General features: G+C 44.0%; 1 protein-coding gene across 1 annotated transcript in view; it reads right to left on the bottom strand.

Annotated features, from left to right (window-relative positions):
- GARNL3 (GTPase activating Rap/RanGAP domain like 3) overlaps window positions 1-17,899 on the bottom strand; it is a 110,662-nt gene that overhangs the window by 37,410 nt on the left and 55,353 nt on the right. Inside the window, 6 exon segments of the mRNA XM_036854452.1 lie at window positions 198-230; window positions 2,322-2,430; window positions 8,956-9,059; window positions 10,117-10,215; window positions 10,892-10,967; window positions 17,017-17,043. Coding sequence (XP_036710347.1) covers window positions 198-230; window positions 2,322-2,430; window positions 8,956-9,059; window positions 10,117-10,215; window positions 10,892-10,967; window positions 17,017-17,043 — 448 coding nt within the window.

Below are 17,899 nucleotides of genomic sequence, written 5' to 3'. Positions count from 1 at the left end.
ATGCATGCTGCAACTGAGAGTTCACATGCCATGACTAAGGAGCCGGCGAGCCACAACTAAGGAGCCCGCTTGCTGCAACTAAAACCTGGTGCGACCAAAAAAAAAAAAAAAGTCTTAAAATGAATGCCAAATTAACATGTAAACATGAGAATTAGAACAAGCAATCGAGGTAAAGTTGTTACCAACCTGTATTGTCCTTTGCTGATCATACCTCACTAAGGCAAAAATATCTGTGGTAATGGTTAAGGAAATTAATCAACGACCCCAACTCACACAGTCAACGGCTTGTGCTTTGCAAACCCTGTGTGCAGAATCATCCTGGACCTGCACTCCTGGGGTCAGGGCACCTGTCACCCATAGGCTGAGATGGAACCTTGACTTCTGTTAAAGAGACAGCCCAGGAAGACACAGGTTCAACCTCTGCGTGCTCATCCTTTCGGGAAAGGGCTACTTCTCCAAATCCGTCAGAAAAGCAATATAAATAACGTTATTAAGCAACTACAACAAAGCAAAAAGATCAGTTCCCTTGCCTGAAAGTATACACAAGATCCCAAAATGAAATTAGTCATATATTTCATCTCACACATTTTGAGAGAAAAGAAATTTAAATGTTTCCACTGTACACCTTCCTTCTCTCTCCTTCTGGCTTTGGTAGACAAAACAAACCAAAACAAACCAGTGTAGCTGGCGGCAGCCTCTCAGTAGAATCTACTTTGCTTGTGTTGGGCGAGTTGAGTCTGAAATAGTACCACCTCCACCAGCTTTTCTTTCCTTCTCCCATTCCTCCTCCTCCCCCACTATCTCCCAGCCCCAGCTTTCGTTAGCTAGGGCTTAAAAACCATCCTCAGGGGCTTCCCTGGTGGCGCAGTGGTTGAGAGTCTGCCTGCCGGTGCAGGGGACATGGGTTCGAGCCCTGGTCTGGGAGGATCCCGCATGCCGCGGAGCAACTGGGCCCGTGAGGCACAACTGCTGAGCCTGCGTGTCTGGAGCCTGTGCTCCGCAGCAGGGGAGGCCGCGGCGGTGGGAGGCCCGCGCCCCGCGATGGGGAGTGGCCCCCGCTCGCCACAGCTGGAGAGGGCCCGCGCGCAGAAACGAAGACCCAACACAGCCAAAAATAAATAAATAAATAAATTTATTAAAAACAAAAACAAAAACAAAAAAAAAACCATCCTCAGTCCCTCAAAGTCTTTCTACTCCTAGACTTAGTGGAAAGAATTTGCATTAATTATCGGCTTGTCCCTTTCCAGAAACAAATATGCCAAGCCTCAAATCTAAAACTCATAACAAAAGGAAATTCTAAAAATAATGATGATCTCTCCGTCACTCTGATCACTTCCCTCCCCCTCCTGGGGAAGTTTTCTTTCTGTTCTACAAGAAGAGAACCGCTGAAGGAAGAAGGAAATATGAGTCCTGTATCAGTGAACAGAGCAAGATATCACTTGTTATTAATGTGTACGTGCATATCTGTTTTCTTCCCTGCCCTCATGGCAATTTTGTGAGGCTACAGTGAACAAGTCAAAGGATGCAGAGCAATCTACTTGCAGATGCAATGAGTCACCACGGTTCTATCTCCCAACATTTTCACTGGAATTTCCAAGGAACATGAACAACTAGACCAGAATTTATTCTGAAAAACGCCTTTTACTTATTATGTACAACCTGTAGGCACTACCGCTGGGTCTCACTGTCACGGCCAGGGGCCCAGGACAACGGAGCCAAGGCTGGGGATGTGTTGGGCTGACCATGCTCATGTGCCAGGCCTGTGTGACTGAGCTGAGACTGGACATTACCGAGAACTTCAGCAGGGCTTTGGCAGCAATATGAGCTAAAGAGGGATGAGAGGAAGCAGAGGGAAAGCAAATAAAAATAGGATTAATTCTATCATATCTCAAATGTCAAGAGATGGTAATATAGCAGCCATTCCTAGGGCTTAGGATCAACAAAGACACATTATTTTGGCTTTTTATCTTAACTTGCAAGTTTTTATACCTAAAGCAAATTTCTCAGAGGATTCACTAACTATAATTCTTCTAATTCCTTTATTATCAATGGGTGGTAGGAAGTTTCCCTCATTTCATAGACTACCTGAGGAAAGGGAAGATAGTTCCAAAGTCAAGAATTCTCTGAGAATGTGTCCATCCATTACTGCAATGGATGGAGAGAGAAAGGGAAAAATACAACACAGTGGGTCTAAGAATCTAGCAACACAAAACAACCACAGCATGCCAGTCAACCGTAACATTTGGTTTGAGGGTCATTTTAAGGCCAGTGAGGCTGACCAACAGCTTGCTAATGGGAGGGTTCACACAGGCTCAGGATACGTGTAAAGTGGGAGCGGATCATGGAAGGCTTGAAGGCAGGAGAAGGCTCCTCCCCTTCCTGGAACACGATGGTGACGATGTCATTTCCAATGTGGCGCTTCCTTTCTACCTGGATGCAAACATACAACACATCCCTTGAGAAGTTTGCTCACACACGGTACATTCACAGAGTTAAAGCACTAACTCGGCACGACAAACCCCAACGCTCACAGAGCCTGGAGCTTCAGTATCTTTGACTCCTTGCCTCCCAAATTTCACCAGCCCATCTCCCTGCTTCCCTAGCCATCTCCTCCCCTCCTCTCCCAATTCAGGCCTGCATTTCCTCTTGACTACCCTCCCTCAGGAGCCTCCTTAACAGCCTCCTTGCCTCTGTTCTCTCCCACTTTACTGCTCTGATTGGGTTCACCTTCACTCCTGCTTCATCTCCTTAGTCTGGCATTCAAGGCCCCCAGACCAGAGGCATTGCATCAGAATTCCCTGGGGATGGGGCTCAAACATGTATATTTAAAAATATAAATAAATGCTTTCGCTAGTTCTGAAGCATATACTTGGCGAGAACAATGGCCCTACGTAATCTGACCCCAGCTGACCTTTCCAAAATGATCTCCTAGACCTGTGGTCAGTGAATCTTTTCTGTACAGGCCCAGACAGTAAATATTTTTGGGTTTGCAGATCGTACTGTCTCTTTACAACCATGCAGCTCTGCTGTCGTGACACAAAAGCAGCTATAGACAATACATAAATCAGTGGGCATGGCTGTGTTCCAGTAACACTTTACTTAACAAAACAAGCAGTACGCTGGATCTGGCCCAAGGGCCATAGTTTGCCAACCCCTGTCCAAGACCTTTGCCTAATTGGCCAAACAGAATGATTCACTGTACTCCATGGATCCCTTGTGTGTCCCCTATTCTATACAGTCAGCTCCCGAGAACAGGATCCCTATCTGATTCATATTAGATATTATTCTCATTTTGCAAATAAGGAAACTAAGGTTTAGAGATGTTCTAATAATTTCAATTCAGTTCAAAAAGATTTTTGGCAATTGTTTCTTGGATATGACACAAAAAGCACACCCAATGAAAGAAAAAAATACACAAATTCGACTACATCAAAATTTAAAACTTTTGTACATTAAAGGATGCTATCAACAAAGTGAAAAGGCAGCCCAAAGAATGGGAGAAATATTTGCAAATCATATATCCAATAACATATATAAAGAGCTCCTACAACTCAACAACAAAAAAACAAATAATGTGATTAAGAAATAGGCACAGTACTTGAATACACAATTCTTTAAAGAAGATATACAGATGGATAATAAACATACAAAAAGATGCTCAATATACTAATTATTAGGGAAGTGCAAATCAAAGCACAATTAGATACCACTTCACACCCATTAGGATAGTTATTAAAAAAAAAAAGAAAATAACCCAATAACAAGTGTTGTTACAAATGTGGAAAAACTGGAACTTATGCATCGCTGGTGGGAAAGTAAAATATAGCCACTGCTGTGGAAAATGTTATGGTGGTTCCTCAAAAAATTAAACATAGAATTACCATATGATCCAGCAATTCCACTTCTGGGTACATACCCCAAAAATTGAAAGCAGGGACTCAAACAAATATTTGTACACCAATGTTCTTAGTGGCAGTATTCATAATAGCCAAAAGGTGGAAATAACCCAAACATCCACCAGTGGATGAATGGATAAAGAAAATGTGGTATAAACATACAATGGAATATTATTCAACCTTAAAAAGGAAGGAAATTCTGACACATGGTACAACATGGATGAGCCTTGAGGACATTGTGTTCAGTGAAATAAGCCAGACACAAAGGGAAATGTTGTTTGATTCCACTTATATGAGATTCCTAGACTGGTCAAATTCATAAACACAGAGAGGAGAATGGTGGTTGCCAGGGGCTGGAGGAGGGAAAAATGCAGATTTATTGATTAATGGGTACAGAGTTTCAGTTTGGGAAGGTGATAAAGTTCTGGAGATGGACGGTGGTGATGACTGCACAACACTGTACTTAATGTAATTAATGCCACTAAACTGTACGCTTAAAAGTGGTTAAAATTGTAAATTTTATGTTAAAATAAAAATAAGTAATTTTTGATGTATCAACTGATGAGTGGATAAACAAAATGTGGTAGGTATCTAAAAACTGGGAAATTATTCAGCAATAAAAAGAGATGAGATACAGATACAGGCTACAGCATGGACGAAACTTGAAAACATGCTAATTGCAAGAAGCTAGTTACGAAAGACCACATATTATGTGATTTCATTTATATGAAGTGTCCAGAATAAGCAAATCAAGAGAGAAAGCAGATTGGTAGTTACCAGAGACTGGGCAGTGGTGGAGTGGGGAGTAATGGCTAAGAGGAGAGGGGCTTCTCTTTGGGGTAATAAAATATTCTAGAATTGATCTTGGTGATAGTTGAATAACCTTGTTAACACACTGAAGTGGGTAAATTGTATGGTATATGAATAATATCTCAATAAAGCTTTTATATATATATTTTGTTTATTATTTTTAGATTAATTTATTTATTTTTATACAGCAGGTTCTCATTAGTTATCTATTTTATACATATTAGTGTATATATGTCAATCCCAATCTCGCAATTCATCCCACCACCGCCCCCCCCTTCCCTGCTTTCTCCCCTTGGTGTCCGTACATTTGTTTTCTACATCTGTGTCTCTATTTCTGCCTTGCAAACTGGTTCATCTGTACCATTTTTCTAGATTCCACATATATGCATTAATATACAATATTTGTTTTTCTCTTTCTGACTTACTTCACTCTGTATGACAGTCTCTAGGTCCATCCACATCTCTACAAATGATCCAATTTCATTCCTTTTTATGGCTCAGTAATATTCCATTGAATATATACCACATCTTTTTTATCCATTAGTCTGTCGATGGGCATTTAGGTTGCTTCCATGGCTTTTATATATTTTTTAAAAGTAATCATTGAGCTCCTATTATATGCCAGGAACAAAGCAGACAAATCTCCCTGCCCTCATGGGGCGTACACTCTAGCAGGGGGCACAGAAATTACATAGCAAATATAACAAACAAGTGTACTAAATAATACACATAACGTTAGGCGGTAATACGTGCAGTGGAGGAAAGAGAGCCGTGCAGGGGCCTGGGGGCGCTGGGGGAGGGTGGGTTGCAGCTTTAAATTCAGCCAGGGGTTCAGTTTAACAGCTGACATTTGGGTAGATCTGAGGGCAGTGAGTGAGTCAGCCAGAGGATACCTGGTAGGAGACAGTTCTAGGAGAGTTCTAGGCAGAAAGAAGGGCAACGCAAAGACCATGACATGGGACAGTATCTGGTGACTCTGGGGAACAGGAAAGGAAGCCAATATGACTGGGAGGGAGGAAATAAGAAGAGCAGTGGGCGATGGGACCAGAGAAGGAACAGAGGTCACACAGGGCCTTGCAGGCCACTCTAGGGATCTGGCTTTGACTCTGAGTGAAGCAGGAGCCACTGTTTGGGAAGAGACTGACGTGCATTTTAAAGGATCACTCTGGCTGGAGGATTGAGAAACAGTCTATCAGGGCACCAGGGTAAAAGCAGGGAGGCCAGAGAGGAAGCTACTGCAATAATCCAACAAGAGGTGATGGGGCTCAGAGCTGTGTAGTAACAGAAGTGTGAGGAGAGTTTAGGTGTCATCTGAAGGTCGAGCCAACAGGATTTCCTGACAAATTGAAAATGGGATGAGACAGAGAGGGGTCAAGAATGACTCCAGAGTCATTTTGCCCCAGAAACTGGAAGAACAGAATAGCCATCAACAGAGATAAGACAGACTGCAGGAGGAACAGGTCTGGAGGAGAGTCGGAGTTCAGCTCTGGAAAGACTAGGTCTGGGACGTCAAGCCCAGGGGAGGTGTCGAGAAGGCTGCATATCTGGTCTGGAGTTCCCGTGAGGGCTGGCTGGAGCTTTAAGTTTGAGTGTCAGAGGCATATAAAAGCTATTCAGAACCATAAGACTGGACGAGATCATAAAGGGACGAATGAGTGTAGAAAGAGAGCGGAGCCGAGAACCGAGCCCTGGGGCTGGCAGCGCACATGGGGTGTCCAGAGCTAGCTCGTGGCAGAGCTAGGGCTTGGCCCAGATCCGGCTGATCACAGAGCCTGTGCTTTCATCTGGTCCTAGGTGCTGCTGTCGGGGTCTGGAATGCTGGGAGACTGGATGTTAGGGGTGCAGACATCACGGGACATTAGGGAGAAGATGAGTCTCAGAGAGCCAAGTAACTACACCCCCTCCCCTGCCCCCATTGTGGTTTGGTCTGGTGATGGAGGAGAGAGATGAAGGAGTTAATTGTAATACCAGAACCTACAAAATCTTTGTGAAAGTTTGTTTCTTTACATCAGATTTGGGATGTGGCTCGGACTGTTCCACTAGCATTCTAGATGCTAGGAGGTCAAAAAGCCACCAAGATTTTATGAGCCACGTTGGCCTCTGACTTTTGACCATTACCCTAGGCCCCCAAGAAACCATGACAGGTTCAGAAGGAGGCTTGCAGTTAGTGGTCCTTCTCTGCTCTCCCACAATCAGGCACCAATAAGGTTCACTGTCCCTGTGCATTTCTTTGACTCTTCCCACTTGCTTTATCTTCCTGGTAATAGAGACAAGTTTTCTACTTGTGATTTTCTTCATATCTACTGATGCTGGGCAAGTGGAGGACCCTAGCACTACCCATGGAGCCGGCCAAGATGTTGGGCACACCAGGGTCCATCTGGGAATATTTCAGTTCTCCTGGTAAGCGCGTTATGTCTTAATATGCTAACAGCCCCCTCAAAAAGATAAGATTAACGACTTAGGACTTCTCTGGTGGTGCAATGCTTAAGAATCTGCCTGCCAGTGCAGGGGACACGGGTTCGAGCCCTGGTCCGGGAAGATCCCACATGCTGCGGGGCAACAAAGCCCACCCGCCACAACTACTGAGCCTGCGCTCTAGAGCTTGCGAGCCACAACTACTGAGCCAGCATGCCACAACTACTGAAGCCCGCGCGCCTAGAGCCCGTGCTCCGCAACAAGAGAAGCCACCGCAATGAGAAGCCCGCGCACCACAATGAAGAGTAGCCCCCGCTCGTCGCAACTAGAGAAAGCCTGCGCACAGCAACAAAGACCCAACGCAGGCAAAAATAAATTAAAAAAAAAAAAAAAGATTAAAGACTTGGGTCGGGTGAAGGTTGAACTGTCACATTGCTTCCTCCTGTCTCTGGCTAATGCCCTTATCTGTCACAGGACATGGGCAATGTTGGTGAATGTACAGGGCTGAAAATGTCGGACGGAGTTGGGGGAGGAGGAGGATTGTAAAATACTTCAGTGGAAGTTTTTCGCTATTATTGTTGAGATGTAAGAGGTCAACACAATTCATGACAATTGGGAAGGCCAGCTTGGTCTCTCTTCTCCACGTGATCCCAAGATCCTAAGAGCTTCAGCTCCTAAGAGGTAGAGACAGCCTGGTAGCACTAACATAGGTCATCTCAACCACACGAGGGAAGATGCCTGGCAGAAAGTAACTCTTAGACGCTTAAGCAGGTTTCCTGGGCCGAGGCACTTTCCGCTTCCACCTGTCCTTTACCAGTTAGCCTTCTAAAATCAGAACAAGCTTAAAACCTCCAATGGGTCTCCAGTGCCTATAAGACAATTCACCAGCGCCTTATTCCAGGCCCCTAACCACCAGACAGAACGAGCTCTTCCTGACCCCCCTCACCCCCACCATGTCCCCAAAGCACCGCTATGTCTCATGACAACACCGCCATGTTTTAGCCCAATGATCTGCATTGTGTCTTTCCCCCTCACTGAAGTCTTATTGAAATATGGATTATAAGTGTTCAGAAAAAAGCCCTTTTAGCCCATCACATACCCTCTCTAGGTTTGTATTTTTCACAAATCTTTGCTGAACAACTGTTCATTCATGTTTGTGATATTTACTTATACAGATGCCTTCAGTGTGTAAAAAAAGGGACAAGAATCTAATAAAAAGGTAAATGGAACCCCCCAAATCCTTCAAAAACCAGCAGCATGTATCATTGTTATATCTAGATTTCATCAAACTGGCAAGTTTTTTCCTGGAGATGGCTAATCTCTGGGGTGGGTGAGAAGTGTTCTCAGGTAGTTTTTTCCCCGACAGGGCACAGGCCATGTAGATACTCAGTGTTAACCTCCTGCATTAACCTGAAAAAACACTTGCAACCATTCCTCAGGAAACATAGTGTTACGTCTTGGAAAAATCTCATTCTGACAAGACACAAGGCACATGGACAGAAGTCACAGAGAAAAGGCCACGTATATGCATGATAGTCCCTCAGGAGTGTAGAAAACCACACTCACACAAAGGCACACACACACACACACACGTCCACACAGACGTATACATGCACCACTGCCTCTGATCCTTTATTTCCTGATCAATGAGGGTAGTTCTTCCTACGGCTTGTTGAAAGTTCAAATAAACAGACTGTAACAACATCCCCAAAATTGGTGCCTGAAGTTCAGCTCATGTATTAACATCCATAGTCTCTAATTCTGTGAAGTCATAGCTATGTTTTCTCCACACTGAGGTCACTGACTATCGAATGGTTTGCGTGTTCACACGTACCTGCTGTTTGTTCTCTTTGGAATATGGCAACATGGTGGAAACATGAAACATGATCTCATGCCCTTGGTAGATGGTATAAACAGAATGAATCCCTGTGGTGTCATCTGTAAAATACAATATACATTTAGTGAGCACAGAGAATTCTGAGGCCATAAGGAAATAGTCTTTATTTGCAGACTAGAGGAATACAGCACAGTTAGTACATCCCAAAGATCCTATGATTATCCACCTGAGTGGAAGCAACAGTATGGATCCCCCTCCAACTGATGCAAGGCTCCTGCCCACACGGGGGGACCTCTTCACCCCCCTCTAAGCTCGCTTGCTGTCTGATTCATGCCTTGCCTTGGAGCAGAGGAGACCATGAGAAGTCTGGGCTCAAAAGGAGAGTATGTTACAATCCCTTGCCTTCTAGTACTGCTGGTGTTCAGGACAAAATGAACACAAGACGACATACAAACAGCTATCATGTCCGTAAAACAAAAGGAACTATATCCCTGGCAGCATTGTATAGTGATTCAAAGCATGCGCTTTGGAGTTAGACTTGGATTCAAGTTCTCATTAGCTATGTTCCTTTTGACACGTTACCTTACCTTCTCTGAGCCTCAGTTTCTTAATTTGAAAATGGGGATGAAAACAGTGTCTAACTCCTAGGGATGTCTATCAGATTACACTGGGAAAGGGCAGTGAGGATGATGGACCTGCAGGTACTCCAGGAGTCACCACAGGCACACAGAGCTTGTCAGGGGGGCAGGGGCAGGGGGGAGCTGAGGCCTGACAACTGGGACCAAATACTTCATCCCTGCATCTGCCAGTTAAGTTACTCACAGGGCAGCTCTCACAAATCACCTAACCTTTCCGTATTCAGAATCTGTGACATGACTCCAACGTGGGCGAGATGGGACCCCCAGAGGGTCAGGGTACCTGATTTGAAGCCTATCAAATTTAGGCCAAATGAGCCTCACATCACCTGCCTGGCTTACATCAAGGATTGTCCGTGAAGAGCAAATAAAATGACAGAAGTAAAAGTACAGGAAAAAGACTAGAAATGCTGTACAGTTATAAGACAGCGTACCCCACCTTGGGTATAAATTCAAATTCAGATGAGGCTGACTAACAAAAGTTATACAAATCACAGCAGAATGGATCAGGAGGCAACCTTACTTTTGGTGTCCAGACCTCCACGGTAGCCTGTCCAGCCCTTGAGAGTGATTGTGTCACCCAGGAGATTTAAAAATTTTTGAAAAGCGTCACTTCCGATTTCTGTAAGAAGAGGTCAAATGTGAAGAGTAGTGTCCACAAGTCCCCGTTTTCTAACTATGCAGTGAAATCACTTGCAAATTAACTAGGCTCCGCCGACATGTGCAGCAGGCGAACAGAATGAGAAATCGTGCTTCCCTCTTCTCGGAGACCGTACGGGAGGGTCACAGTTCCCAGAATCCGAGGAGAGGAAAACTACGGAATTAGACTAACCAACCTGAGCGCTGCCAGACTGGGGTCACAAGGCTCTAGTATTGAAAAATGAAAACATCATTACTGCTCCCATTGATAAGAAACGGGTCTTTAATATGAAAAGTGTGAAATAACAGGAAATAGGACCATTTTATAATTCTCTCAAGCATAAAAATCCCAGAGAAAAGTCGCCTCTTTGCTCCTGAGATTATGTAGAATGAAATTCCTCAAATCCCCATGTAATTTTCCAGTTAGACTGTATCCCTGGTGCCGGTAATTTGGTGACCAATAAATATTTGCCAGATGAAGGAAACTGGGCAACTTCTTTCCTATAAAGTTTACCCTGAAAATTTACCCTTCAACTTCATAAAACTACTGGCTGTTTCTTTGCATTAAAAACTCCAACGCAACAGGCAAGTTCAGCTGGGATCATCTAAATTGCAATGAAGTGGGGCGGGGTGTCTGTTAGAAGAAAGGAGACACTCACCATTGCTGAACATGTCATCATCTGTGAGCTGCCCATCTTTGGCAAAAAGAACCCCAAACTTGAAATTCACAGAGCCCTTACAATGAGACAACAAAAGGTGCTGAATTTAATTTTCTCATCAAAGCATACACAGTTATGAGATGTGCTAGTCGTTATTCAGGAACACTACAGTGACCTGAATGACTACTTGGTGGATTACTTCCTCCCCTCCATCTCAATTTTGACCAATATTAACAACAATCATTCCTTGATTTTCATAGCTTACAGAGGAAACTCTGTGCTCTTCTGTGAGTTCATTTGAAATTTCATTACTAATAATGTCTGCAGGATGCCAGGTCCATTCTGCAGCAAAACAGTGCTCAAAATAAATAGCCCACAGGAACTCACAGGACTGGCACCATCCGCTGATCAGCCCAGCAGCAGTAGTCTGGAACCTGGGGAGCTCAGTGTAATTCAAAATTTAACACAACAATCTGAGGCTGATATCTCGTGGACTCTTTTAGAAATAGAAATGGAAACTGTAGGCAACGTATTCTAAAAGCTCAGTTGCCCCAATTCCTAAAGCTATTTAATCTCAAGAAGTCATAAAACAGATGTGGGGAGAAAAAGGCAATCAAGAAGTAGTTAGTACAAATGTTCAGTCTACTATCCTCAACTTTAAATGCTGGGTTAAAATCAGACTCTGTGGGAATGATAAATACCAAATGCAAGATAACAGCTTCCACAGGGAAGAGAGAGGAATGGGATCAGGGAGCTCAACTGTATTTTTAATATATATATTTTTCTTAAATTGGGTAATAGGGTTATAGGTCCTCATTATATTGTTGTCTATACATTTTTGTGTGCCTGAAGTATTTTATAATTTTAAAAAATCTGAGGTTGGAAAAGAATCAACCTTTGCAAGGCTGTTTGATGAGGGAATTCTCGGGGGTCAGTTAAGGGGCAAAGAACAAAGGTGATTAAAACATTGCCAGTGGGTCAGAGCGGGGGATCAAGGCAGAGTGCCTGATGAATTCAGGACAGCTGGATCTGGGAGAATTAAGACTGAAAATCCAAAGATCTACGGCTGTACTTCTAAACATTTTTCTGTCCCCGATACACCTGAGGGACAGATGCATACCCATCAGTAGTAGTAATTTTCTATCTGGTGGTTTCCTCTACAGAGTGAGGAAGAGGGAGGCGGCTCCCAGGCTGGTCCCTCCACCCGGGGCTCCTCCACAGCTCCTTCTACAGAAGCTCTTGCCCACCATGCGGGTCTCAGCTCAAACATCAATTTCCGGAGAGGCCTTCCCTGATCTCCCAACACACTCCCCGCATTGTTATTCTCCGTCACGGCAGCTTATTTATTTTCTTAATAGCACTATTCACACTCTGTAATTCTTTTTATTGAGCTTGCATATTTGTCCGTTTCTACCACTAGAACTTAAGTCCTGTGAAGGAGGGAAGGTATACATCTTACTTTCCGTGGAATCTCCAGGACCCACCACTGTGCTGGGTATATTGGAGAGGGTTAATAAATATTCATGGCATAATTGTGTGCGTAATAAATGAGAAAAGAAACACAAGCGGTCAGATACAACTTATTTTTCACAAACTGCTTCCAAATGATCACCTCTTCATCACAAACCCGTTTTTGGTAAATTTCTTAGGAATTTGTCAAGGATTTCTGTCCACTTCAGGGTTCTATGCTTTTTTGTAGCTCTTCTTTCTCTCCTTTGGGAATGTGACAGCAATCACATATCTCTAAGACTCTGGCACCGCTTCCATTCTCAGTGGCCCCTTAACAAGCACCTACAGTAGTTTGGGGTCTGACAGATGACCCTCTTAGAATAACAGTGCAGGGACAAAAGCAGTGGTTCTCAAACTTGACCAGGCATCAACATGACCTGGAAGGCTTGTTAAAATAAAGATTGCTGGCCCCATTCCCAGGGTCTCCAATTCCACAGGTCTGGGATAGGGTCCAAGAATTTGTATTTCTGATAAGTCCGCAGGTGACGTTGATGCTGCCAGCCCAGGGATCCCACTTTGAGAACCACAGGGCTAGAGGAACCAACCAGCAGATGGTCAGGAGGCCCAGGATCAGGTCCAGCTGAGCTGACAGCTAGCAAGCCAAGGGCAGAAAGACTGGGTCAGTGACCGGAGCGATGAGCCATGAGCCATGAACTAACAGCCTGTTAGAACCAGTAGGGACCCTACGGTCCACTGAATCCATAGCTTTCATTTTACAGGCAGGACAACTGAAGCCCAGGGAAGATGAGACTTGCCCAAGGCTGGTACTAAGTGGATGGCAGGACTGGGGCTGGAAGTCGGGTCTCCTGACTTTCGATCCAGTGCTCTTTCCAACACAGTGGCAGAGTCTTCCCAGGATGGTTTTGAGTTGAGCGAAGCTAAGAGTTACAAGCAGAAATAGGACCCACTGCTGCCTGATCACTGGCTGAAGCTTTAAAAAGCTTTGTTGGGGCAGCTCTGTGACTGGCATCAGTACCCTTGCTGAGGGTACTCACCCACTTCAGGGGGAGGCTCCAGGAAGACTGGTGTTGCAAGGCCTTGATAAGTACTTGAAATTCCTTACGGGGTCTCATTTGGGTAATTTTGTTTCCCGGGCTTCCCAAATGATGTCAATGAATGACAGAGTTTTCTCCTATCTCCAGAAATCAAGGCATCGCTGAACAGATGCATTGTATTTTTTGAGGAGATAGTTTTTAGGAGGGGCTATTTGAGGAGGGCATCATTTGATTTGGGGCTACCTGACCACCACGGGTCATATTTTAACGAAGTGTTGAACCTAACGTCATCAGTGCTTCATGAGGCTGGCTGCTACTTGGGGGATGGGAGGGAGTGCTCAAAGTCCCAAGACCATACCTGGGCTCCTGGAGGGAGGTGACTGGTGGAGGGAATCCGTGGGAACTGGTTTTCTCGGCACTTCAGTTCTGCTCAGACACTCACCATAGAGATAAGGTCATATCTGTAATGCCTACTTGTATGGGACTTTACATTTTTAAGTTCTAAATTTCATGAGACAAAACTCAACATGATTATAACCAACGTATAGTCACATTCTTGGGAATTAATAGTATGCTAGGAATTATATTTCTTCTGAAGAAAGTGAAGTATAAGGGGGAGACTAACGTCCCATTGATTCCAGAAGAATCTTTTGGAATCAAGAAATGATGTCCTGATTCAAAACTGGATGCCCCCGGTTGCTTGTTACTCTTATTTAGGCAATGTCTCCATATTTCTGTGATTCACATGTTCCTACACATCTGTCACCCTCTCCACGGGTGTTTACTTGGGATGCCATGTTCTCTCCTGGCGGGGGCAGGGGGTGCTCTCTACACAGTGGACAAATAAAACTTGGGTTTCAGGACACCAAACAACACTTTACCAAATAGCTAACCTTTCAGAAACATCACTAGTATTGTTTACTATTTTTTTCCCTGCCCATCTTTGCAGTTGATTATCACTATAATTGGGTGGAATTGAGATAAAGTCAAGAAGCTGGCAGGATTAAAGAAGAGTGCATTGGCCACACAGCTCTCAGAGAAGCTCTGAAGGATGCTGACCACTGCTCACACCTCTTCAAGTACAATGTCATGAGTGCTCTTGTTACTTCTAGCAAATATTCCCTTAGTAAGGAAATAAAATTGAGAAATAAAGAGATCAGCTACTCCTTTTTCAAAATTTGGGAGATCCAAAGAAAAGTGTGAGAGGATATACACCAAACAGCAAACAGTGGTTCTTCAAGGGAGGGTGGAAGTGGCGAAGTGGGGGAGCTTTCATGTTTTCCATTGATAAATTTCTGTATTGTTTGTCACAACGGGCAGGGGCATGCACTCTTGGGTGCTCAATAAATATTTGTGACTTAGTGAGTAGAGTAATTTTGAGACATAAAAACTATATATAGTATAATCCTAATTTTATATAAAATATAACAAACATATATCAAAATGTGATACTATACCAATACTAGTTTTCTCGTGATTGTAGGTGATATTTTCTTTATGCCTTTTGTGCATTTCTGTATTTTTCAAATGTTTGTCAGAAATGTGTATGACTTTTATTTTTTGCCTTTTACAAACTACACGTGGAGTTCATGGATTCTTTAGCAAAAAGCATGATTCATGCATAGATAATATGTAGATTAAAATGTAGATGTCTCCTTCTGCCTGCTCTCTGCCTCATCCCACATTACACTTCCATGAACCTGCCCAAAGCAACTCCTGCCAACAGCCGGCAGTGAAACCTCTCAGCCTCCTTCCTTGCGTTTACATCGCCATGTTCAGGAATCAGCTGAGATGCCGTTGCCTCAGAGAAACCCTCCCTGTTTGGTTAACGTATAAAACCTACCCCTGACCCCACATCACCTACCTTGTTTACTTTCCCCACAGCTATTGGGGCTGTCAATAGTACCGTGTTTATGTTTGCTTATTTACTTGCTTAGTTGGTCTTAGCCCACCAGATTGTAAACTCCATGAAGAAGGGACCTTGTCTTGTTTAGCAATGTATCCCCAATGCCTTGAGTAGTACACGGTTCACCCACAGTCAGAGTTCAGTAAACATTTGTTGAATCAATGAATGGAGGAGAGGAGTGAATGAATACACATAGAAATCTGTGTTTATAAAAACAACTGGGATTATACTGTAAGTATTGCCCTGTGAATTGCTTTTTTCTCAGTAAATACTATGTCGTGGAAATGTTTCCATGCCAGTAAATAGAGGTCTACCTCATTCTTTTTAATGGCATCATAGTATTTCATAATTCATCCAATCAATACATAATTCACTTATTCAACCAACAAATATTTACTCTGTGTCCTCTATCTGCACAGTTCTAGGCTCTGAAGATACAGCAGTGAACAAAATTGAATAAGTCCCTGCTCTCATTCTAATGGGGGCAACAGATAAAAACTGAATAAATGAAATCCCTGTGTTAAGAAGATAAACAAAGCAGTGAGAAGGGCAGTGGGTGAGAGGCAGGGTGTGCTATTTTAAATAGGCGACCAGGGAAGGCCTTGCTGAGCAGAGATGCTAATTAAGTGAGGGTGTGACCTGTGAGACACCTGGGAGGAGCATCCCTGCGGTGGGAAGAGCAGGCTTCCTGAGGAGGTGGAAGAAGAAGGAAGTCAGTGTGGTTAGTGCAGAGAAGAGGATGGAGAGGTGGCACCGGCCACAGCACGCAGGCCCTCGTAGGGAGGGCCTGGCCTGGCATGTTTGGATACTCTATGAAAACTAGAAGAGAGGGCAAGAAAGGAAGCAGGGAGAAGAGCTGGAGAGCTGCAGAGTCCAGGCAGGAGACGGTGGGGCTGGTGTCGCGGGGTTCGAGTGGTGGTGGTGGAGGCATTGAGACGTGTCCATGGAATGTGCTGATGGATTAGATGGGGGGTGTGACAGAAGGAGAGGTGTCAAGGATGTTTCCAAGTTTGGCCTGAGCAACTGGACGGATGATACTGCCATTTACCGAGAGGCACAGTGTACACACACTCCACTGATTTACTCAACTGTCTATTGATAATATTTCGGATATTTCTCTATGTTAGTTATGGACTTGGAAAACCCAACATATTTTTTTTTTAAAGATTGATTGATTGATTGATTGATTGATTGCTATGCTGGGTCTTCGTTTCTGTGCTAGGGCTTTCTCTAGTTGCGGCAAGCGGGGGCCACTCTTCACCACGGTGCGCGGGCCTCTCACTATCGTGGCCTCTCTTGTTGCGGAGCACAGGTTCCAACATATTTTTTTTTTTAAGTGGGACAACAGAATATGGAAACATGCAAATAATATGGCATTCTGTAAGTCGAGTGTGCTAATAAAGTACACTAGCTTTAACTGAAGGAAAACAAAAACCTAATTCCTTACCCTGATCATGAGGTTAACATTCGAATATTTCCAAGCAGATTTAAGCAGCTTGATTGTTTTTCTATCTTTACGGCTAGCTGCATAGAAAATTCTGAAATACACCCGAGAAAACATGTCAGTGGAGGCTTTCAGTGATAAGAGATTCTCGCTGTGCAAATCCACAGAGAGGTGTGCCTGGGAGAAAGGGCTGTGTTCCTGGTGAAGGGGGAGCTCGTTTACAAATATGGAGGCAGAGCGGCAGGACCAGGCGTCTCGCGAGACTACTTACCTCTTGTTCTTCAAGAACCAGCAAGTCCTGTCAAATGAAGTTCGAAAAGTTATGTCCATGCTGAATGGTGGTCATTTTATGTTGACTTTCTGTGAAAGCCAAGCTTCAGTCTACTGACATTGACACCACTTTTCTCCCCTTCGAAGTGCTTAAAATATTCAAATTTAGCTCTACAGATTTTTATACAATACCTGGTCATTTAGGAAAGGCATATTATACCACAACTATCAGGAAACAAAGATGATGCATAGCAGTGGGAAGAAACACACAGATACCTAGGTTTCTCTAACCACTTAAAGCTAGCTTATCATATGCTGCTTCTGGGAAGATTTCGCCTGAGAAAAATGTTACATAGAAGGGCAGCAGAAACAGACAAATAACATTTTAAAACAGCATCAGCCACCTTCCCACTTTTGGTGGAAAGATGCCTTCTTTAGAGTGCAGTTGGTTTATTTTCTGTTTACCTTTTGGATCCAGTGATTTGTAAGAACTCTTTTCCCTACACCGGAAGCCTGTTGCTCAAGCCTTCCTAAGGGAAATCTACAGACACCTGATGACAGCAGGGGAACTACTGCTGGTAAGTTGCACACACACACACACACACACACGCTTGGATGCTCACACCCACAGAGGATGGAGGGAAAGCTCATGAATGGAAGGGAGAGTGTGAAAGTGTCTTTTGTTTGGTGAAAAACAGGCATAGAGTTATGATATAAATAGGCAGAAGGTTGCTGTATCTCGTTTTCTTGTCCTGTCTCATTTTGTGGGAGAGAGAAAGCAGATAAGGATGGCCAGGCAGGGGTGACCTCTCTGGGCAGAGGGGATCTGCTCAGCAGCAAGATGCAGAAGGAAGCATCCAAAAGGCTCGTGGGTTTTGGCCCCA

This window comes from Balaenoptera musculus, chromosome 6 (assembly GCF_009873245.2).
Source record: "Balaenoptera musculus isolate JJ_BM4_2016_0621 chromosome 6, mBalMus1.pri.v3, whole genome shotgun sequence".
NCBI classification, from domain to species: Eukaryota; Metazoa; Chordata; class Mammalia; order Artiodactyla; family Balaenopteridae; genus Balaenoptera; species Balaenoptera musculus.
Note: the sequence above shows the minus strand (reverse complement) of the source record. Positions and strands in the feature narration are given on the sequence as shown.